This window comes from Pipra filicauda, unplaced genomic scaffold (assembly GCF_003945595.2).
Source record: "Pipra filicauda isolate LSUMZ 115617 unplaced genomic scaffold, ASM394559v2 scaffold72_size3293161_pilon, whole genome shotgun sequence".
In the NCBI taxonomy this organism is placed as follows: domain Eukaryota; kingdom Metazoa; phylum Chordata; class Aves; order Passeriformes; family Pipridae; genus Pipra; species Pipra filicauda.
Window position 1 is genome coordinate 1,667,948 of NW_024104898.1, and position 23,186 is coordinate 1,691,133.

General features: G+C 50.7%; 1 protein-coding gene and 1 long non-coding RNA gene across 7 annotated transcripts; one reads left to right on the forward strand and one right to left on the reverse strand.

Moving 5' to 3' along the window:
- VEGFA (vascular endothelial growth factor A) lies at positions 1 to 23,186 on the forward strand. Of its 5 annotated transcripts, XM_027735028.2 has the most exons (8): positions 1 to 1,066; positions 6,890 to 6,941; positions 12,033 to 12,229; positions 13,973 to 14,049; positions 14,464 to 14,496; positions 17,210 to 17,281; positions 18,413 to 18,544; positions 20,608 to 20,982. In XM_027735028.2, exons 1-8 carry the CDS (start codon positions 1,001 to 1,003, stop codon positions 20,627 to 20,629), a joined length of 651 nt encoding a protein of 216 aa, XP_027590829.1. In that variant the 5' UTR covers positions 1 to 1,000; the 3' UTR covers positions 20,630 to 20,982. The 5 variants fall into 5 exon arrangements, with proteins under 5 accessions (XP_027590829.1, XP_027590834.1, XP_027590832.1 ...); XM_027735033.2 differs by lacking the exon at positions 18,413 to 18,544 and having other exon boundaries at positions 376 to 1,066; XM_027735031.2 differs by lacking the exon at positions 17,210 to 17,281 and having other exon boundaries at positions 376 to 1,066.
- LOC113995199 lies at positions 920 to 7,129 on the reverse strand. 2 transcript variants are annotated; one of them, XR_005566528.1, is made up of 4 exons: positions 6,062 to 7,129; positions 5,856 to 5,992; positions 2,682 to 4,431; positions 920 to 1,558 (listed from the first exon to the last, which is right to left on the reverse strand). It is a non-coding gene; the product is annotated as an uncharacterized LOC113995199 (long non-coding RNA). The 2 variants fall into 2 exon arrangements; XR_003543300.2 differs by having other exon boundaries at positions 2,682 to 5,992.

The window sequence follows — 23,186 nt, forward strand, 5'->3', positions numbered from 1 at the left end:
GCCGGCGACCGGGCGGTGGGCAGGGCGCTGCGCGGAGCCGCCGCTGGAGTGCGCGGAGCGGGGCTGCCGCCGCGCCGGGGGCGAGGAGTGCACCGCGCGCCGGCGAGGGACAGCGCGCCGCGGGAGCAGCCCTCCCCGGGCACCGGGACCTGCTGTTGGCTTGCCGCCTTGCTTTACCCTCTCGTTTAATTTATTTTCCCCCACTTATACTTTGATCCGCTGGGATTTTTTTTCCTCCCTTTCCTACAGAGCCTCCTCACGCCCCAGTTCCCTCCCTCTCTAGCCAGTTTGGATTTTTTTCTTCCTTTTTCCCCCCCCCCCATATATTACTATTCTGATTTTTTTTTTTTTTTAAGCGGTGGAAAAAGTGAGGGAGAGAGAGACAGAAACAGAGAGGACAGGAGGAAAACGCTCTGTTCGTCCCCTCCGCCACCGCCACCCCGACTTGTGGAGAGGGGTCGGGCCGAGCGGCTGTGGGATCAGCCCCTTTCCCCTGGGGAGGCGACCCCGGCTCGGGGAGCCGCCGGAGATACCCGCCGCGAAGAGGGGGCTCAGGAAAAGAGATGCATTGAAAGTTTCCGCGCAAACTTTGGCGTCAGTGCGCGAAACCGAGCGAGCGCGGCGCGGGTGCCTGCCTGCCCCGACGCGGGGAGAGCGGCCGCGGACGGGCGCCGCTGTGGAGCTCGGACTGCCCGGCGGCGGGGGCCGGGCGTCGGCGGGGCGGCTGCGGAGCCTGCGCTCGGCCCGGCGGAGCGCCCAGGGAAAGCAGCAGCGGGGGCCGGCGGAGAGCCGGGCTTATGGAGGGGTGAAACCGGAGACCCCGAAGAGGAACCCCCCTTCCCCCGGAACCTTTCGCAGCGCCCGGCCGGCGGCACCCCAGGAGGCGGCGGCGGCGGGCACGGAGGAGGCGCGGGCGAGAGCGCGGCGGGGCGGCGGCGGCGGCGGGGCGGCGGCGAGGCGGAGCGCGGCAGGCCCCGCTCCGCGGCGTGCGCCGGCAACCATGAACTTTCTGCTCACTTGGATCCACTGGGGGCTGGCGGCGCTGCTCTATCTCCAGAGCGCGGAGGTAAGCGGCGGGACGGGGGCTTTTGTGCCACGCGTACCGGAGGGGGTGGGAGGGCAGACGGCCGAAAATACTTTTTTACCCCCTCTTTTTGTTTTCTTGCCCCCCCCCTGCCTCCCACCTGCTCGGTGCGGTGCCGCCACCCTGTCGGCGCCGGGTGCGGGTGGGTGCCCGCAGCGCAGGCACGTGTGCGTGCGGTGCTGCAGCTGGGGGGACAGCGCTGCCCGGATCTCCGCGGGCCTCCGGGGCAGCCGGCAGCGCCATACGGAGTGTCCGCGCACATGTGCGCGGCGCGGGGCTCCCGGGGCGGCGCGGCCGGGGGGTCCCGCCGGGGCCGGGGCGCTGCGGCTGGCGGGGCACGGAGGCAGCGCGCTGGCTTCTTGCATCAGCCTCGCCTCCCGTCCTCGGGTCTCCTGACATTGCAAAAGGGTGTTTCGGCGGTATTTGCCTTGGGTCCCAGCTCGGGTTCGTACCGCCGAGTGGAGTTCAAAATGCCTAGACGGAAAAACAAATAGAGATCAAAGAGGACAAAATGGATCCTGATTTTCTTCCAGATTGGGAAAAAAAAATTAATCAAAATACATATCTCCTGCACCGGGATTACAAAACCATGGATTTTTCTCTTCCTCTTCAGTCACTTTTACCTCATTGTCATTCCTGACGGATTAGAAACCAACTCTTTCTCCTTTTCTTTCTCTTTTTAAAGAAAAAAGAAAGGCAGCTTCCTGTGCAAACCTGTCCTATAAATCTGTTTTCTAAAGAGTCAAGAGGGCTGTGTTGCCAAGAGATATTAAGGGGTTTAGACAGAGTGCCCACGTGAAAGTGGCTGTTCGTGAGGCAGGCATGGATTACGTTTTAAAGGTTATAACAGGTTAGTTCTCTCCTGCCATTTCTCCTCGGCACTTGGAGAGAGCGTGGGCCAGATCATCTCCCATAATCATGAAAATAAACGTCGCTTGCAAACTAATCAGTTATTCACATTGTTTGTTCAGCACCGATGCTGGAAGGCAACTCCCCAATTAGGAGCCATTTCAGCTGTAACTGAAGTCATGCAAGCACTGCACGCTTTGTTTCTAGCCTGTTATATCTCTACTTTATCCACTGACAGCCGCACATTAGGCTGTGCTGGATGGGAACTGAGGCGCAGCTCTCACTTGAGCGTGGCACAGAGCAGCTCCGTGCTGCCTGCCTGCCAGATTTGGCTTGTGGGACAATTTTTTCCGTTCTCCAAGAGTTTTTCCACAGTCACCCAGGACAGGGTTTTTTTTGCCTCCCAGCTCCTCAGCAAACTTGTACAGTAGCATCTGTTCCCTAGCTATAGGTTAGACAACTGTATCAGTGTCTAGTGATAATACCCTTTAACCCTCCCCTTGTTCCTTCTCCCCTCCCCTTCCTCTTCCCCAGAAGAGGAAACGGCGGATCAGGTAGAGTCTAGATCTATCTGTCCTCAGGAGCTGCATAAAAGCCTCATGCTGCCTTTTCTCCCAGGCTAGAGGACAGTGCAGATGAGAAAATAGGGAGTATAATGGTGGGAAAAAAAGGTAGGGAAAAATTACAGGGGTTTGGGGGTAAATGTTGCAGGAACACATGCATGAGAGATTGGTAGAGGTTCGGGTACCTGGGTGATGTGGGCCATGTAAGTGCTCAGGCAGATTGACGGTGAGGTCTGCCCTTCGGTTCTGTCCTTATTTGTCCGTTGATCGTCTGGGCACCACGGTGATGGGAACGTTAGAAATACCAGCAGATCTCACGTAGGCAGCTTGACGATGACTCTGGGCATGGCAGAAGGCATGACTCTTCACGCCGGGACTAGGGTTTTGTGCTTTGATGATAATATTTATCTGTACTGTTAATCTGGCTGTCATACTGAATAAAACCTATCTAGCTAGCCAGGCGCGTTAGAGAGCGTTAAATAAAAGCTCTGGCAGAGTCTGAGTTGGGAAAGCAGGGTCCAGCATGTGCTGGGCAGCTTTCCTGGAAGTGAAGGAAGAGGGATGCTGGAATCAAGGTGTTCCTCTGGTGAAGGTGGCAGGGGGGTGACTCCTTACTGAGGGAGTTGTTACGGTCACTCCTGCAGCAAGACTGGGATGGTGGGAAATTATTTCATAGTTGGGTCTGGGTAGTGCTGATGCCACAAGTGTCTGCCTCCACTGGTGGTGATAGCCTTTCTGTGCAGGAGAGGGAGGGAAAGGTGCTTTTGCAGTGCTGCCCTCCCAGCTGATTGACTCTGCTGAGCTGTACTGAACAGTCCTCATGCCCCATGGGATCAGAGAGGTTACATTGTTGTCTCCTTCCAGTCACCCATTTCCTAAAGAATGGGGGACAGTTGGTCATTCCCCATCTTCCTTTCTCTGTGGGTTTTGCTGGCAGCCTGGTGACAAGTAACCCCTGACGAGGGTCTGGGAGTCTTACTCTCCTGCAGTGAACAGTGGAGAGACCTGGATATACCAAGTGTATTGCCACAGGCAACAGGCAGCGATTAGACACTGAGGGAGGGAGAGCAAGCCTGTGACTAGACTGCTAATGATCGCACACCCACCAGGCTCCCTGCCTTTGGTGTGCCTCTGCACCAGGCCACAATGGGGAGCCACCAGAACCTGCTTCCCCAGCCTGTAGGCAGCTGGGACGCAGCGGGTCACCTTCCCCAGAGCCGTTCCAGGCCCATGGTCTGAGGACAGGCTGGGAACAGGAGTGCTCCTGTGGGAGCAGGGGAGAGGGAAGCCCGTGCTGCCGTGTGAGGGGTTCACTGATTCCTGAGCAACCTCAAACCCATTTTCCTATCTGTTCTGTTCTGTCAGAGGTGCCTCAGCTGTGCTGGCAGTTTCTGGGATTACTGACCTCTGTCTGCATGTACAATGGAGAAGGAGCGTAGTGAGTCCCGTCCCCCCCTCCTCTAAGTAGAAACCTCTGAGAATTTCTAGTGCCTAAGACGAAAAGTGCCTTAACTCCTGTCCCAGAGTCCCTCTCAAAGTGGATGGATTGTTTGTTCCAGTCCTAAACAGTTACAAAGCTCTTTTAATGAGGCTGCACAGATTAGGGGGAGGGGAAGGGAGAGAAAGAGTGCTGGTGGTGGTGGTGAGGGGATGGTTAGAGAGGAATGACTTGATTAACCTTTTCTCTCCCTTCAGAGAAAAGCTTGCTCCCTTAGGGGAGAAGGAAGACAGGGAAGGTACAGACGCACGGATGGTGTGAAGTGGGTTTATTTCTTAGGGAGGGTTTTACTCCACAGCAGGAATGTACATTAGCTGCGACCTGCAAAGGGCACAGAAAGAAGCTTCCTCTTTGTCAGCCTCGTTCCTGGGGTCATTTATCCCACTCTCAAGGCCAGGCCAGGGGTTACTTCCACACTTCTGTGAAATGTTGAAAATCTGTTGGAAAAAAATTGAGTTACAGAACTGTTGGGTAATGCTAAAAGCCAGCAGAGGAGAATGTGACCTTCAGGCTACCACCGAAGGGCACATTGGGCCTGCTTGTCCCATGGAATGTTTTTGGTTCCCCATTGCCCTGTCTGATATGTAGCAGACTGGTTTAAAGTGAGGCACAAAACTCCCTTCACCTGCTGTTCTAGTGGACGTGCTTTGAGGGCACTAGCCACAGGTGAAAGGCACTGCTGAAAGGGCAGAAAAGTTTCTTGGAATAGCGAGCAGAGAGTGTGTTACTGATAGTTCTGGGAAACCTTTCTAGTTTCTGCTGAGAGTGCTGCTGGGAATGCTCAGAAGCTCTCTGCACACTTTGCACCGATCTCATTGCCCATCCTTGATGTGGGATCACATCCCAGGTCTAGGTGAGCACTGGAAGACTGTTCTGGCTCTTGCTCCACTACATTGCGGCAGGGCAAGGTGCTGGCTAGGCACAGGTGAGCAGTAAAAGCGTGTGGCTTGCTTCTGCTTCTCATTACTTGTACACCATGTGTGTTTGCATCTGAGGAGGTGGTGGGCTTGGCAGCCCGCTGGGCAGCCTTGCATAGAGAATGGGTGAAAATGTCCCTCAAGGTGACTCTGAGCTCATTTTGCTCAGTCTGTCATGGTCATTTTGTGTGTGAACCAAAAATCCCTCTGCGAAAAGTCTCGGGGGCATTGTGACTTGGATAAACTGACTTGGCTCGTGATCCTCTTCCTGTGCCGTAGCAGATTGAGGCTTTTCTGCCCTTGATGCGGTTTTCCTTTTACCCATAGATTGTCAGGCGCTGAGTGGCTTTGGAAGGCTGCTGCAACCTCCGCTGCCTCCATTTTGTTTGTGCTGTTGCAGTGACCTTTACACTTCAGGAATGAAACTGTTTCTAGGAACCTGCTTTTTAAAGTTTTGTCACAGCACTGAGGTTCGGCACACAGCCCCCTCCTCCCCAGAGAAGAAACAGATCCATGCATGGGGAGGTTCAGGTCTGGGCTGGTGAGTTATGCCCATGTACAGAAAGACTTTGGTTGAAATGAGAAGCAAGTTTGGTCAGGGGAACCTTAGGTAACGGGAACCGTGCACAGACACAAAGGAATGTCTGGGAGAGGGGCTTCTAGCTTGCTCTCTTGCCCCCTTCTTTTAAAAACTGACACTTTGGGCAGCTCGGATGCTGGTGCCGCCCTGTGCATGGAGCTGCCTAGAAGACCATAGGTGGCTGATTCACGTTATGAGCTTGGGGTGGACTTGGCTTTCTTAATTCAGCTCTGTCTTTGGCTGTGAGATCAGAGGGCATTTTTCTAAGCCTAAAAGCTTTGTGTGTATCACCACGCTCCTTTTGGGCCTCTGGTGAAAGGCAGCAAGTTCTGGGGTGGATGGCATCACACAGGTGGCAGCGTACCTCGGGAGAAGTGAAGAATGCTGGGCATTTTTCGTTTTGGTTCAGAACAGAACAGCAGGGGGAAACCTGATGGCTGGAAAGTTACGTCAGAGGTAAAGCCCTCACGAATAGCAGGAGGAGTGGAGTTCTTGTTTCACCTGGAATTAAAAAGACTTCCTTAGTAAAGTGGTGTAATGCTTTTCCATACAGATCTGGGGGTGGGTTACCTGTCACCACAGCTGCCTGCGTCAGTGGTTTGGAAATGCCCCTTGTCCCAAGAGGCAGCAGGAGTGAATGCGGAGCTTGCGGCCTTTCTGATTCCCGTCCAGGGGAAGCCGCGGGGAGCGCAGGAATGAGATCGACGCGGGGGCTGGAGACCGGGACCGTTAGGCGAGAGCGCGCCTCACCCTCCCTTCCAGCAGAGAGGAAGGAAACCTGGGCGGTTTGGCTGCGTCTGTCGGCAAAGTGGTGCTGTCACAGTTAATCGCCCTGACACCCGGCCAGATGCCGACACCTCGGTGGCCACCACTGCTGGGCGATAGACATGTGTGACATTGAGAGGGGAGAGATGCCCTTTCACGCCTGGCCGCCCTTCTCCCCCCCTCTGCTGGGTTCATCTTTACGGGACGAAGCGGTGCCCAGGCCCACCAGTCGTGTCGGCGGCAGCAGGTCACCCCTGTTACTTTTCTCCTCCGGGCTCAGATTTGCTCCCGGTGTTTGCCCGCAGTTACTGACAGCGGCTCCCCGGGGACGCGTGTCTCCGTTTGGGGGCCTCTCTCGGGCCCGCCGCACCGCCCTGCCAGCCCCGTCCCCAGCCCGCGGCCCTGCCGCCCGTGCCCCTCTCGGCTCCCCGGGGGACGGGGGGAACAAAAGGTCCCTCTGTGCCCGCCTGGGCGGCCAGCGGGGAGCGGCTCCGCCTCGGGGGCGCACTCTAGCGCCGGGGCTCCCTCCGCCGGCGGCGGGACCGGGGCCCTCGGCCCCTCCCCGGGATCCCCCAGCGCCCCGGGACCGCGTCATGGTTCCGTGTTGTGACTGATTCTGTGTTGTCTTTGCAGTTGTCGAAAGCTGCGCCTGCCCTGGGGGACGGGGAGCGGAAACCCAATGAAGGTAAGCGCTGGGCGGCTTCCCGGCGGGCGGGGGCGGGCGGGGGCAGGAGCCCCCAGAGCCGCTGGCGGCCACCACCGGCACCTCACGGGGAGCGGGCGCAGGGGGCAGACGGCGGGAGGCGCCGCCGCCATCGGCCCCTTCGTGGCGGCTGCACCGCCCCACGCCGCGGGCCCGGGCCGGATCGAGGCCGCCGGGGCGGCCGCGGAGCCTGGGCGGGTAGCAGGGCTGGCCCAGCCCGCTGCTGGCTTACCACAACTCAGAGGGAAACTGCGTGCGTGCGTGCGCTGGTGCACATACGCACGCTCATTTATATATATATATACACACACACACGGGCGCACACAAAGAGCTGGGTAGCAGCGAGCAGTTTGCTGGGGATTCGCCACAGTGCTGTAGGAAGGGATTTGTCATCTTGCGCTGCCCGCCTCTTTCCCGGGGGCGCTGGCAATGCCCGTCTGGGTGGCCAGGGCTGATCCCCAAACAAAGGCCAGAGCAGAAGCCAAACGGCCCCCAGGCAGCAGGTCCCCGGGGGGAGAGAAGGAGAAAAGGGCCGTCCAGGATGATTTTTTGGTCTCGTGCTTCCCGACAGTCCCAGGTACACCCCAGTCAGGATATTGCTGGGTGCTGTACAAAGCCAGGCTCGAAAAATACACCTTTTTACTCCGATTGGAGCTAACAGGCTTTGTGGGTGCAGGGGACAGCAGTGTGATCTGGTGGGTTCTATTTAATTCATTCCTGGTGGTCCAGTACAGATGGGACCACTGCCTGATAGGAAATGAGGTGGTGCCTCTGCAGCCATTGTGATTTTGTGTTTCTCCAGCTGCCCAAAGGCCAGGCTGTGGAAGTGTTCTCTGCCTTGTTGGTTTGTGAAAGTAAATGTAGATCAGAAGGGTAGTCAGCCCTCTGGGGTTGGTCAGAGATGCCTCCTGCAAACAACTTGTCTAGTGGAGCCCTGCGTGTGTCAGGAGGTTGGCTTTCTGTCCACAGTCCTCAGTTCAGCAGTGGGGTAAAAGGGCTGTGGACTTTGGAGCCTTCAGGCTGAGGTGATCATCAGGTGCTTTAGGACCATCCTGACTGTGTTTTCCCCTTACTTTCGTAGCAGAGCAGGTCACTCGTTGCATGGCAGGGTCTGGCTAGTGTCTTGCAGGGTCCCCACAGGCTGTGACCTTCAGCGTTATTCCAGCCAGAGGTCAGCAGAGGGCTCCAGCAGTGTGGCTTCAGATTGGCTTTTTTTTTTCCTTGTTTTTTCCCTTAGGTAGCAGTCAGTTTCAATTTCTGTAGCTTTATTGGTGTGACAGACTGCATGTGTGTTGCCAGAGGTTTGTGGCAGGCTGTGTTTGCGATAGGTGTCCATTTTGCATGGGTGAAGTTTCTGATTTGCTGGCAGGCTGCTGCCTGTTGCGCTTGACCCTTGCTCCTGCTGAAGTCAACAGAAGAAGGTTCAGTGCCTCCAGAGGGATCAAGATGGAGCCTGCTGTGAGGCTTATTTTGGTAACCAGTCCTCTGCTGTTGATAGAAAAGAGCTAGTGTCCTCATCTCTGCCATTCGTTGTGTCCAACAAATCCCTCCTGGAGAGGGGAAGAATCAAACAGAATTAACTTCTGTCACAAGAAGGCTGATGGAATTGCAGGAGAAGTTGGTCTGGCAGTATAAGTGGTGAGACTTAGGTGTATTGTCTTGGTGCTATTTCTGGTTCTGCAATGGATCGGTGAGCTAGAAGTCAGGACTCCTGGCATTACCTTCTGTCCTGCTGTTTGACCTTAGAGGTCCTGTCTCTATACCTCAGTTTCTCCTTTGTGAAGAGGAGACAGTGATGAGCCTCTGTTACACAAGGACAGTCGTGTAGTTCCTTCTGCTGAAGTTCTTGGGGGCTTTGGGTTTGGTGCGAAAGGTGGTTTTGTGTCTTTGGCCATTTTGTGCTTGCTCTGAGATTTCAAGTGGCGACAGGTCTTTATTTGGGATGAACTTACTCTGGTTGGAGACTGTAACTTTAACTTCAGCCCCTACCCTTTTGTGCTCAAGAGAGCCTTCCACATGTTTTGTGGCACGGGAAGTTGTAGAGGAGTCAGACAAACACTCTTTGTTCCATGAGAAAAGATTTTCTGGTATAAATAAAGGAAACCACCAGCACTTGTGGCTGCACTTTTATTTTTAAAAGAACAGCGTGTCTGTGTTGCTCCTAAGCCATTGATGGGGAGGGAGGCAGAATGATCATAGACTTTCTCCTTTTCTAGTCCAGCATGTTCCCACTTGACTGCTCCAAATTTGGACTGAATCCTGCCTGCTGTGTCTATGTCTACCTCGAAGAGTTAATGTGGGCTCTGACTGAGTTTTAACCTTGCTTCCCTCTCCATTCACAATGAAGAACCTCTGACTCAAATCTGGAGGTGTTTTGCAGGGTAGGGGTGTGGGTTAATTGCAGGATTAACTTCTAACGTGGGCTGAAGCCCAAATTGCAGGAAGGGAGCAGGCCAAGTGGTGTTAGTCCTTTGGTGACCTTCCTGTGCTTCCCCATGAAAGACAGACCTTCTTCCGTCCCTGACACGGCTAATGGAAAGGAAGCACAGACTGAATCAGCCTGGCAAAGTGTGGAATATGACTCCCAGTACATAGGGGTAGAAGTGTAGGTATGGTAGCAGGGGCAGGGCTTTGCTGTGGGGATGGCTGTACCTCAGTCATGTGCTCCAGTTTGGTTTGGGTGCTAACTGTGCAAATGAACTATGGAGTGTTGCACAGTCTCCATGTGCAATGTCTTGCTCTGTGTCCGGCTAAATCAAGGCAACATACCTTTCTTGGTAGGATTTTCTGACTGACAGCTAGGGAAAGATTCCCTGTTTCCTTTTCAGAGGCTGATTCAGACTTTGTAAAATCATCATGTGTTAAAGTAAAGGTGAAAACTCCTGGATTCTTTATGGGAAAGATTTGGTCTTGTCATATCTTCCAGATCTCAAGTATAGTTGTTGGGGTGCAGCGGTGAAAGTAAAGGCTCTGCAAAAGAAGTTGAATGTGCTGTTCTGTGGCCAATCTGTAGTCTGGATTCTCTGGTGTAATCCAGCTGCTTGGGTAGTGCAAACATTTAAAAAAGTGTGTAAGGCATTGATCAGTTTCACTTCAGCTTTCTACTCTGTTTTGGTTTCTGCCTTCTTTATGCCCCAGACTGGTGTGGTGGGGAGCATTTGATCTGTACAGGTAACTGATGCTTTCCCTCTCTCTTACCTTCCATCCCTCCCCTTGATGTAGATCTGTAAGCATTTTTATCCAGAACTGTGCCTTTTCTGCCAGAGTTCCCAGATCCTTTCTGCTGGCACAATGTGAATAATCAACAGTGCAATTCAGCAACTGTCATTGTGCTTGCAGAATTTCCCACATATTAAATTGTTCAACTTGTTGGAACATAGGCAGTAACTAAAGTCACTCTGAAGGGGAACAGGAAGAATGAGGTAGCCACAGACAAGATAGGAGAATAGATAGGAGATATACTGCACTTAGGGGAGGAGGGAAGAGGAAGGGAAGGAACGGGGAACAGAAACATGCTGTCTTCTAGACAAGGAATACCAACAAGCAGTCCATGCCTGCCAGGCTACATTTCCCTTTCACAGACCACTTTCTCTTTTAATAGCCGCTCACGCTCTCTGACACTTCAAACTCCTTGGATGGAAGCTCCTCCCCTCTTGTACCTGCTCTCATCACTTCAGCACTGGGGCACTGTCAACCCTGCATGACCTAGAATTAACTTTCAACAATTAACTGCGGGCTGTGAGCTCCAAGCCCTGAAGCTTTTGCATTTTTGTGGCAAAGTAACCTTTATGCCAGTTTGTCACAAGTTCAGGGCACTTTAGAAACGCTTACTGGAGACCATTATTTTCCATGATGCAAGCAGTTTGCTCTTATCACTCTGAGTTATCAACCTTGGTGCTGTAGGACTCTGCATACTGTACGGGTGGATCATTATAGTGCATAACAGCATGGGGCAGGTACTATCTCTTTGTGTGTACTCTTATCCTGTGCTCCATTTGAGACATCCTCTGTTGCCAGCATGCTGGTAGAGCTAGGAGGTCTGGAGGGCTCCAGGTACTCGCTGTTTGCAGTAGTGTGCTAGCACCTGGGTTTTGTGCGTGTGTACTTATCTATCCTATCTCTCATCTCTTTAAGTCTCTCCAACCCTTGACCAAGCAGCAAAATGAAGCTTTGGCAAGAGACTGGGAAACATTGAGAAATGCTTGTGAAATCAGTGCAGATCGCAAGCAGTTAATGTTTGCTCCATTCGTAGGGAAGGGACAGGATAATGGCAGATCCACCCTGTTCCCTCTCCCACACTGTCTCATTGTGGTTCAGTAGCCAAATATATAGTCTAGTTAATCCTGGGGGTCCTGTGGGCTTGCTTTGAATCTTTCAGTGAGTGACTTGATTCCTCGGTCTGGGAAAGTGGTCAGCGTGGAGACACGGAGGCTGTGACTTGTAGGGTGCTGTTGTGGCTCAGAGGTGGCCTGCTGAGGTGCATGTCCTGCGTGGGCAAAAGAGGTAGCTGACAGCAAGAGTGAAAATACATAGCTGCATGGTTCAGAACCTCTGTTTGTTCTTGAAAGCGTCTCTGTGCCAAGGTCTGTACGAGGGATCCTTCTGGCTTATTCCCTTGCCTTCTAAAACCCACTGAGGCATCCACTGGCTGTTTTGAAAGGGGGTAAAGGGCAAAGGGGTGAAGGGCCTTAATCCAGAGTGCAGATCATCTGCTGCAGCTTCAGGTGCTTTTTGGCTGATATGCTTAGTGGCAGCATCCCAGGAGTATGGGGAATAGCACAGAAGGGGTTTGGGAAGAGTCACCTGTGGCACGCATCAGGGAGACAAATATTGAGGGTCTCTTGTCTATCTCGCCGCTGCCCGAAGCAGCTTTAGGAAGAGATTGTCTGTTTCTCTTCCCCACCTATGTGTGTGTGTATGTAGGACACAGACAAAGGACTTAGGCCTGCAAGACTGTTAGTGAAAAGCACAGGGTAGTTGTGTTGCAACTGTCTGGCTCATTTTAAGGGGCAAAGCACTAGACATTCTTGAGCTAAGTTTTCATTAACTTATTCCCTGCATTCCTCCTTTTAGTTATCAAATTCCTGGAAGTCTACGAGCGCAGCTTCTGCAGGACAATTGAGACCCTGGTGGACATTTTCCAGGAGTACCCTGATGAGGTGGAGTACATATTCAAGCCATCCTGTGTGCCTCTGATGAGATGTGCGGGTTGCTGCGGCGATGAGGGCCTAGAATGTGTCCCTGTGGATGTGTACAACGTCACGATGGAGGTGAGGGCCCAACTTGCAATCTGCCATGCTTGATTGGAAGGAAGCAAGTCAACCATCACAACCACTCTTAAGTCCCACCTCCCAGCTAATTCAGAGGAAGGGCAGCCTACCCCAGGGAAACCCTCTCCTGACCCTGGTGCCCAGTGTTACACCATGCAGGGCTAAAAGATGAGTTGCCTGTGTCTGTCTAAGGCTAAGAGGAGAATCTGGTTTTGGCTCTTGTCCAAATACAGTAGCTAGGAGGATGCAAAGCAGCATTTCTGCAAAGGAGCACTTTGTGCTTAGAGAATGCAAAGGAACATTTCCAGTGGTATTACCTCTGAGTTCCCAAAGAAGATACTCCTTGGGCCTTTGCTCCACTTTAACTCTGCATTTGGTACATACAGCTGTTGTTCTGAAGGCAGCTGAGTAGTGCAAAAGGGGAGAACCTGTCAGTACTCTCTCCTGCAGGGCATTTGAGGTCAGCCTGTACCAGGGGTGCAGGGGATTTGTGTCATTAGCTATGCTGGCACAGCAGGGATGAAAGGGGCTCTAAGAAACACACTGCTTCAGTGTCAAGTGTAAAAGCCTTTCTGCCTCTGGGCATCTTCCTCCTTTGTTTGGAGGCTGTTGAATTCATTCCTTGGAAGAGACAGAGATGGCCATGATTGCAAAGGCTGGGCAAGTGGGGAAGATGCAAACTGCTTTAGAGAGCTTTATTACTGCCCTTTTCTGTCAGCCTGGATCCCAGCTTGTGTCCAAAATGGTGCTGGTGCCCATTATCCATAACCCACAGCTCCCTCATCTACTTTTGTCCCTCAGGCTCTTGAACAGCCACGGTAAATATTACCATCACTTTTTGATATCGATGAGAGATTTGCAGTGCTGAGTGATTACCCAGCAGGCTCTTTTTACTTGTTATTTGAGCTGTATTTAAACTCTGTTGGAGAACCAGTCTGTCCCTTTCCATGGTTCCCCATACTGCTTTTCCCCTTGCGGGCTCCAGCCTGGACCAGAGCATACTAGCATGATGTAGCTAGGGATGGTTTTCTTCCTACCATTCCTTGCTGAACTGCAGTTCTTGGCTGGTATGCCTGCATGCCTGTAAAGGGTCAGAGGCTCTTAAGCAGTTCTCTGGTGAAAATGCTAGAGTGGTCCGGACATGTTCTGGGTTGAGAGACTGTGACAACACTACATATCTTCTAATATAACTTCCCTGGAGGCACCTGAGATTGGGAGCTGGGTAATGTCTGGCTCTGCAGGGCTCTTCTAAGCACAGATCTTCAGATTTATTTTGTGTGTTGAGTCACTGAGAAAGTGAGATGTCAGCTGGGAAGGTATGGCCTAGGGAAAAGGAGTCAGATATGCTTTGGGCCTGTGTGTTAGCCTGAAGTACTGCTTCTGTGGGAGCAGGCTGGATGTTCTCTTACTGCTGCTCTAGCATCAGCCAGGGATGGCTCAGTGAGAACCTTGCTATGGTGTTATGCCCTCTCCCGTGCCTGTCTCCAAGGCAGTCCACTAGTGCTGGCACCTGGCAAGCATGAGCAAACAGAGCTTTGGCACAAGTCTGGTGTTGCTGCTGCTTGCTTGTGATCAAAGGCCTTCCCTGACTGGGAGAACAGGGCCTCAAAGCTAGCTCAAACTCTGCCATGCTTTTCCCATGAGCACCTGGGGTGCAAATGCTTTGCTGTGCAGCAGGCTGCTTTGGAGTTGTGAATATGAAGACTGAATGGGCAGTGACCCTCTCTGTTTCTTTCATTCCAGATCATGAGAATTAAACCCCATCAGAGTCAGCACATATCACACATGAGCTTCTTACAGCACAGTAAATGTGACTGCAGGTGAGAATGGAGCAGCACTGGTTCCTCTTGCAATAAACTTATTCTGAGCCTTTGCTTTTTTCTGCCTTTGGGTTGGGACTGTTGTTCAGAGGCTTCTGCAGTCTCCTCACTTGGTTTGCAGTGGGATGGCCAAGCCTGGGAAAAGAAATCCTTTGCTGGCAGGGCTCCTCCATCTCTAGCTATCACAGGTGGACAGTGCTAGTCTGCAACCTGGGGTCTTTTGGCACTGGTTGCCAGTGAGGTGCAACAGGAGAGCAAACACTTTGAGACGGATGACTTAACCTGTGCCATGGGCATCCTACAATGCTGACTGAACATGTTTTTCCCTGGACTTGGTGGGAACTGGGGATAATACTGGAAGTATACGTGGTAAGCTCTTTTCTAATGAGACCTTTGTTCTCTCTTCCCCCACAGACCAAAGAAAGATGTCAAAAACAAACAAGAAAAGTAAGTGACAAGCCTTTCCTCCTTCCTCTTTTGGTGGTTGGTTGGTGTTTCCTTGCCCCACTGCCCCTTGCCCTTTTCTTTGGTTGGAGATACTCACTTTGAGAAGGTGTTTTTGGAAATGGCGTATGGTAGTGCATGGAGCAACACTCTGAATCCATTCCAGGTGGGCACAGAAACCCAGATCTGATGGTCCTTCCTTCATACCCCATGACCCATGGCCATGGCAGTCATTCCTAATGCATTATCCCAAGTCAGGGAAATGTCGTCGTGTCTGTCCTACCAGTATGGATTCAAGGTGCAGCCCCCATTCTCCCTTCCCTCTTTCTGGGGTGTTTCTGGTTACTGCAAATCGCTGCCTTTCTTTATTATTAATTTTTTTCTTGCTGCTTGAGTGAGTACTTGCTGGCTTCTTTCACAGCAGCTTGGGTAGGAACTTTGCTGGCTACAGGGAGAGGTGGCAATAAAGGCCTGGTGAGGCAGGACTGATGCCATGCAGGATGTGACACTGGTTTTGGTTGGGTGGGGACCTGGGAGGATATGAAGGGAGGTGGACGTCCTTGCTGGGTCTTGGCGGAGGCTTTCATAAGGGTTTTTTGCAATCTGATGGATTTGCTCTGGTGATGTGAAAGAGGCTAAGGCACAACCTTCCCTTTACTTCTTCCCCAAAGTAAAGAGGTTGTGGAAGTAGAAATATAAGCTCTCATCCTGCAGTAGTCTGAGGAATGAGCACAAAATGTGAAACACTGTCGAAAAGAAGGAATGACCTCTCTGGGTGAGAGGGTCAGCTGGACTGCGCATGACTGGGAAAGCAACTCTACCATTTAGAGGTGCGGAGTTGGAAAGAAAGGGGTGAATATTTGGAGATGAGGCTGAAACAGAGACAGAGGGAGCAAACAGGAGAGTGAGAGAACTTCTTTCACCCCTCTCCTGGTGGTTGTATATTTCTAGCTGCCTTCCAGCCTCTCCTCCTCCCCCTGGAAATCTGCTCCTGGCTGCATCGGGCTGTGTGCAGCCAACACTCCTCTGTGCGCAGGGCCGTGTTGGGGACGGTTGGTCTGTGTGGCACTGTGGTTTGAAGGTGTGCAAGAGTTTGGTCTGTGTGAACTCTGGTTTGGATGGGGTGTGGGTGTAGCAGCCAGCTCCAATTGTGTTGCATTCACTTTCCTCTTCTAACAGCACCTTGCCTGCTCTTTGCTGGTTCTGCACTCCCCAGGGAAGGAAGGGAAGGGATGGGAGAGGCTGGTGTACTTTGATTTGTGCTGGATTGAAAGTCGTTGTATTGGTACCCCTCTCCTCCCTTCAGGTTGATTTTCCTCCCCTCGCCATCTCCCTGTGACTCCTGCCTGACATGTCGGGCAGAACCAGGATTGAGCTGATGCTCTGACACTTGTTCCAGTGAGATGACTTGAACAGGGCCTAGGAAACACCTATGGTGCTTTCTCTTCTGCCTCTCAATTCCCTTTGACAGCTCTCTCCCAAGGTAGGCTGCAACAGGGAACGAGGGAGCCTTTGCAGAAGTGCCTCAGAACTGGGACTCGTTTGCCTGAGAAGCCCTAGTGCTTTGCCTAGGGCATTCTCCTTGGATGTCTCTCCCTTGGTCCTGTGCTAGTGTGGCTCAAGGAGCAGCACAGGCTCCAGCCTCCCTTGCTCCCTGTGCTCTCAATGGCCTATAGGGATCCATGGTTAGTGTCCAGGACTGCATGTCCTAGCCCTTGCCTGTCCCAGCTCCTGCCCAAGAGTCAGAGGCAACTGGTGAATTTCTCAGAATGGAGTCAATACCTTGGCTCCATCTGCTTGTCTGTCTGGCAGATCCTTGTGGAAGGTGACAGGAAGGAAAGGAGGGAAGAACTGAAAGCTGCTTGCTGGTTATCTCCTGAGTAGAATAACTAAGTCAGTTTTATCCCTCTTTCCCCTTCAGTACTCAGGATGGAGACTGCCAGAGGGGATTTCAGACATTCAAGTAGGGTGTCCTGGAGTCCTCTGAACCACAGGCAGGAAGTGGGGTGGATGAGCAAAGCCTTCAGGTTAGATAGCCCTCTCCCACACAGCAGTGCTGTGAAGACCAGATCTCTCCCCTTGTCTGTGGGTTGCTGAGGCCAGGCTCCCATCCCAAGGCAACATTGCCACCAGCCCTGCAGCAGAGCTGTTGGAGCTCAGCTGCTGCCTAGACCCAGTGTCAGGCAGTGCATCAGGTCAGAGTGGTTTCCTTTTCCCTGGAGAGAACCCTTTCACTCAGGTTGCCTCTTGCCGATTGGTGTGCGCCCGTGCTTGTTGCCTGGAATGGTTGTCTGCGCTCACTGCAGTTGCGTGATGCTTTCACCAAGCTTTCTGTTCCTTCTCCCTCACCCCCTGTCCCTTTCCCACTGCCCTTCTCAGAGGGGGCAGGTGCCCATCTGAGTCTTCAGCAGATCCACCTCTGCTCGCAGCAGCTCTGCTGGAGGTGGTCTCTGCTGAGTACCCTGGTTTTGACTTGGCTGTGGTGCTGACCGGAGCGCCGGAGGGCCAGTGAATGTGTGTGCAAGGTGGAGATCTGTGCTTCGGCCCTGGGATTTACCCTCCAGTCCTGCCTCATGTGCTGCTCCCCTCCCAGCAAGGCACATGGCTGTATTTTTTTTCTCTTCTTCCTTGCGTTTTCTTCCATTTTCTCTCTCTCTCCCTTTCTTTCCCCCCCTCTCTCTCTTTCTCTTTTTTTTTTTTTTTGTTTTTCTTCCAGAAAATCAAAGCGAGGAAAGGGGAAGGGTCAAAAGAGAAAGCGCAAGAAAGGCCGGTACAAACCACTCAGCTTGTACGTTTGTGTCCTCTGCTTGTAGAGTCTCTTCCCTCCCTCTCCCCAAACCAATCTGCCTGCTTGCTGCTCACTCAAATCTCACCCTCCCCTCCCAGTCACTGGTGGGCCACGGATCCTGCAGGGGCGGCACTGGTGGCGGCACCGCTCGCGGCACCGCTCTGGCACTAAGGCTGTCTCAGGGAAGGCGGCTCTAGCTTGCTTGGCTCTCTAATCATCAGTGGCGACTATTTTCCCAAGGCACAAGAGTGCGGGTAGATGGGCGAGTGCCTTGCACCTCTTCATACCTTCCAACTCACCTGCTTTCCCCCACTCGTCTTGTGCCCTCACTGCTATGGCGACTGGTGACAGACAGGCTGGCATCTGCCATGCATGTGTGTGTGTACGTGTGTGCACACGTGTGAGTGTGTGTCTGGTGGAGTCACAGGTGGAGAGGAGAGGTGGGACAGCGGGAAGCTGGAGAGGGGGTGCTGGGGAACTGGGGCGGGCGCGCTCTCTGTTGTTTTTTTTTTGTTTCTCTCTGCTGGATTTGGTGGCTTCTCTCTCACTGTCTCTTTCACTGTCTCTTTTGTTCTGCCTCTCTTATGGTGATTCACAAAATTCTGCATTGTTAATTCACGGCTCCTCTGTAGGAGACTCCTAGGTGGCAGGGTTGAGATGGGGCTTACAAAAAGGAGGGCAGTGCCAACTGCAGGGGTAAACTACTTTCCAGGGGAGCAGAGACCCTGTGTATCTAAAATTCATTTAGTCACTGGCCTCTTTCTACTCAAATAGCCCACTTCAGAGAACTTCTTTCATTGATATGTCAGTAGCTGGCTGGGACCTCTCACCTTCCCATCCTTGCTTTCCCCTTCTTCCTCCCTCTGGCCTGAGCCGATGGATCCAATGCAGCATTTGTGAATACTGTGCAGAAGGCCTGTTTTCTTTCTCTTTACGCTAATGCAAGGGGGTGCTGTCCTGGGGCTGTCAGAGTGCTGCTGGAAAATCCACCAGCCTGCGACACTCCAGTGGGCAGCATGGGGGCTGCGGGAGGGGGCAAGGGGATTGCTTTGATGTTTAGGGTGTTGCATGTGTATTTTCTTTCTGCTGAAGCGCTGTAGCTTAGACATCTTTCCTTTTGCCTTTTTGCAGTCACTGTGAGCCTTGCTCAGAGAGGAGAAAGCACTTGTTTGTACAAGATCCCCAGACCTGTAAATGTTCCTGCAAATTCACAGACTCACGTTGCAAGTCGAGGCAGCTTGAGTTAAACGAGCGCACTTGCAGGTTTGTGTCCTGAAGGATGAAACACACAAAGAGAAAGAGAGAGAAAGAGAAAGAGGGGGGGAGCTTGCTTCCTGCTGACTTCTGGCACCAGTGCTATATGGTTACTTCTTTTCTCTGTCCTACATGGGCCAGAGGGCAGAGGGGCTAACTGGGATGAGGACAGATTTTCCCTGGTTCAGAGGGCAGCTGTGCGTTTCAGATATGCTGTCAGGACTTGGACGGGGATGGCTCCCTGAGACAAGGCATTTCTTTCTCAGGTATCCTGTATCGTAGAACAAGATAATGGAGTTCATGTTGCTGAGGTAGCCAGGGGAGGATCTGTAGCCCTCTGTACATTATCTGTACGCGACTCTGAGTATACTGTTGGACAAAGACAAATCCTTGACTGACTAGGATTTAATCACCCCTGTCTTCCAAGCCCTTTTTCTGCGGCTTGTAGATGAGATGCTCTGCTGTGTGCAGAATGAGGAAAGTCAACAGGAGCCTCCTCAAGGCCGTGCCTACATTTTCCTTTGCCTCTTTGTTCTTCTAAAATCCAGGGAGACCATCCTGTCCTCTTGCACTGTGCTCACAGTTCCCTGTCCATGTCCTGTCCAGAGCTGTGGTTTGAGGGGCAGCATTCAGGTCTGTGACATGGGATACAGCAGGATTAAGTCTGTCTCTGGGTGAAGGCAGAGATGCGTATTCAGGTGTGAGGTGGGAGATGCAAAAGCACTGTGGGGTTGGTGTTTTTTTAAAGACCCATGCTGTGCATGTGTCATCTGAGGACTGTCACACACCATCTGTGGCATAGACACGTGCAGAAACTGATTCTTGTTTCCCGTCTGAGCACTTTGGTGAACTCAGTGGGGTATCTTGACTCGCACAAGGTATGTGTGCATCTCTGGTGTAGGATCATCCAACCTGTCTAGAGAGAGACATAGAAATGGGGTTGCTAATGAGCCCTTGGCTCTGACTCTGAACTCAGATCCTTTCCACAGAGATCTAGGAGATGAAAATGCTTTGTGCCCAAACCAGAGAGGCCTTGGCACTGCCAGGGTGGTAGAAACTGCTCTGTATACAGAGAATTTTTCTGAGATGCTTTAATTTCAGTGGGAGAGTAATTGATGGAGGGGCCAGAATAGAGCAACTTCTGGAGTTAAACTTCTCCTAGTGAGCAAAACCCCTGAAGCCTGAAACCTTTGGCCTTTTTCCCCCTGCTGCTGTCCCAAAGCCCAGAATAGCTGAAAATTACCCCACAAAGTTTGAAGGGTGAGAAATAGTAACAAATACAAAGAAAAGCCAAACAATAGCCCAAGAAGTCATGGTGACAGAAGGGGTTTACTAATTTCACTGTGATGGGATAATTGGCACTAAGGGAGGTTGGTGTGTTGGCCAGAAAAATAGGAAGGAGTCATAGGAGTGGTTAGATTTTCAGTTTCCGGATAAAAAGCTGATTAAGCTGAAGTTCCTCATGCTCTTTCTTAGATTTAGAATTGGGCCCAATGGGGGAGGACAAATTCTCATTTCTCCTGCTGCTTCTTCAGGCTGCTGCTGTTCTCTGGTGCTAACCCCTGCTCATGGCAGCTAGTGGAATGAAAGACACTTACTTTTCACCTTCTTGCCTGCATGAGGCCTTGTTGGCTGCATTGCTTCCGACCCAAACAAGAGGCTAGGCGGAGAGCTGAGGGGTTGTGTCCTTCTGCATGCATTGCTTAGCCTTGTTTTTCTGTGTGTTTGTGTGTATTTGTGTGCGCATGGTGTGAAAGGGTGCAAACAAAACACTCAGCTCATCTGTGAGGAAGCCACTGATTCTGCTCCTAAATTTACCCCTGTACGAGTATCTCCCCCCACTCCGTATAGGTGAGCCTGGGAGAGTAGAATTCATCGACTGATTCGTGGGACTGAGATTCTCAGCTGATTTGCCCCATCTGCACAGTATTTCACCCCACCAGTGACATCATGCCATGTCTTAACACCATGTGCTCTTAAACACAGTAGCCACCCCTTCTCTGTCCTACTTGCACCCTCATCACAAAAATTAACCCCATTCTCTTTTTTTCCTTCCCTCTCCTCTTTGACAGATGTGAAAAACCGAGACGGTGAGCAGCGGAAAAGAAGGGGGAACAGCCCTGTTTCTGGAGCCTGATTTCTCGCCTGGACAGAAAAAAACAAAACACTAATCCAAATGAACCCTAAAAATGAAGGATCGGTAGAGCACAGCACTTTCAGTACGGACGATGGACTCCGGAAGGAACATTCCCCAAGGCACCCGCCGCACAGAATTCACCTTTGGGTTTTGAACTGTTTTATTTTATTTTTCTTTTCATGCTGCTAAATAACAGAGCCAGGAAGACTTATAGGGGTGTATTTGATGGGTTTTCCCATGCATACATATATATGTGTGTATACATGCATATACATATATATATATGTATATATATTTTAACCACATCTATATATACATATATGTATATCTTAACCACACACACACACATATATATATAATATATATATATATACTGATTATTTTTTTTAACATTGCTAATGTTATTGGTGTCTTCACTGGATAATACTCGACTGCTGTGGACACAAGCGGGCTACTTGGGGCATAAGAAACAAGCTAAGACTGGACTGAGTAGAAGCGCTGGGTGTAAACTTCTTAACTCTAACTGACTTGTGCGGCCTCCGCTGTTTCTCTGTAGAGTGTGCTGTACCACAAACCACCTTCTCCTTGCCTAGGACAGGGAGGAGAGGTGATGGAGAGGATGGGCAGGGAGTTCCAAAGAGCGGCATCCTAGGGTGGTGCGATGGGTCAAAGGCCAAGGAAATGGCCGTCTCCGTGATCAAGGATTCCTCCTCCCCTCTCTTCCCCCAACCTTCGCCCTTACTCGTCTCATAATCTGCCTGCCTTGATGGGACATGGGATGTCAGTGTACATTTTGCGTTGACTTTATTTGCTATAGAAACTTTGCCAGAGAGACATGCTGGCTTCTCTTAAGGATGGTGGGCAGCTGATGCGCACTAACTTTCCATTCACGGAAGTATCACAGGAGTCTAGATTTCCCGCCCTTGGTGGCTGCAGAAGGACACAAGGTCTACAGTGTGCTGAAGCAAGAATGGGGACCGGTGCATAGCCACACAGTTGTTCAGCACTGTCTGCTTTCTTCATGCACAGAGCTGCCACTCAAGAGCATCCAAGATGCTTACGGAACATTTCTGGAAAGGGATATTAATCAAAAGTATATACACAGTAGGGGGTGTGTGTGCGTATGTATGTGAAAGTACGCATTTGTGTCTGTGTGTATGTATGTGTGTATGTATGTATGTGTTTTTCTCTCTTTTTTATATATATATATTTATTTTTATACATATATATATATAAAAAAATAATATATTTGTATGCCAAGATTGAAGGGGGAAAAAAGAAAGGAACTTTTGCTGCCTTCAGTTTGCGTGCCCAGTGTGAATGACCCTTCAGAACGTCAAGACTTTTTTTTATGACATACTGTAAATATCAGGCCCCTTTTCCACATCTTGAGCTGGGGAATCAAATGTGAAGGCAGGCAGAGTCCCTTAGCCATGTCATGAGAATCTTGGCTATGTGTGTATCGGCAATATACACTGTGGTGTATGTGAAACCCACCTTACACATGCGCGCACACACACACACCCCCCTGAAAGTGTGTTTGTACATCTATGTGGATATATATAATCTAGTTCTGTGATTAAAATTATTATTATTAATAATAATAATCAAAAAGGTACTCGGTCTGTGTCAGAATGCTGCCAAACATCATCTGCAATTGTATTTTCAACGCCTGATAATGTACAACACGGAAAGCTTCCAAAAAGACAAGACAGTCTAAAAACAGACTCACAACAAGCGACTACTAACCACTAGGATCTCCCCATCCAACCGATGGCTTTCAGAAGGAGAGAAAACACATGGGTGGGTGCTTGCATCTGCAATGTATAATACTCATGCTGCATCGTGCGCAAGACAGAGGCTTCCGATCGGGGGGAGGGAAGAGAAAGTGTTTTATATACTTATTTAATATCCCTTTTTAAATTAGAAATTAAACAGATAATTTAATTAAAGAGTAGGGATTTTTCAGTATTCTTTGTTAATATTTAATTTCAACTATTTATAAGCCGTACCTTTTTTTTTTTTATTTGTACTTGTTGTGTATAAATTTAACCTTCCTGTTGTCCCATCCCTTATCTCCCCAATTGTTGGCAGAGTCAGTAGCATGTTATGGGCAGTTATTTAATTAATTTCTCTAACACCTACCCCTACACATTCCTATTGAGACAAGGGTTAGATATACATCTACATACTATATATATATTTGGCTATGTGTTTGTATATATATATATGTTTATGTATATGTGTGATTCGGATTAAATAGACGCTACGATTTTTTTATATATGTAAAAAGAAGAAGCAGGAAAAATAGAAAATTCTACATCTTGAATCTCTCTCCTTTTTAATTTTAATATTTGTTATCATTTTATTTATTGGTGCTACTGTTTATCTGTAATAATTGCGGGGAAAAAAGATATTAACACTACATATTGTGTCTAGTGAATTTTTTCAAGATATTCCTTAGTACATATTTATTTTTAAACAAAAAAATTACAGATATATCTTAAAAAACGA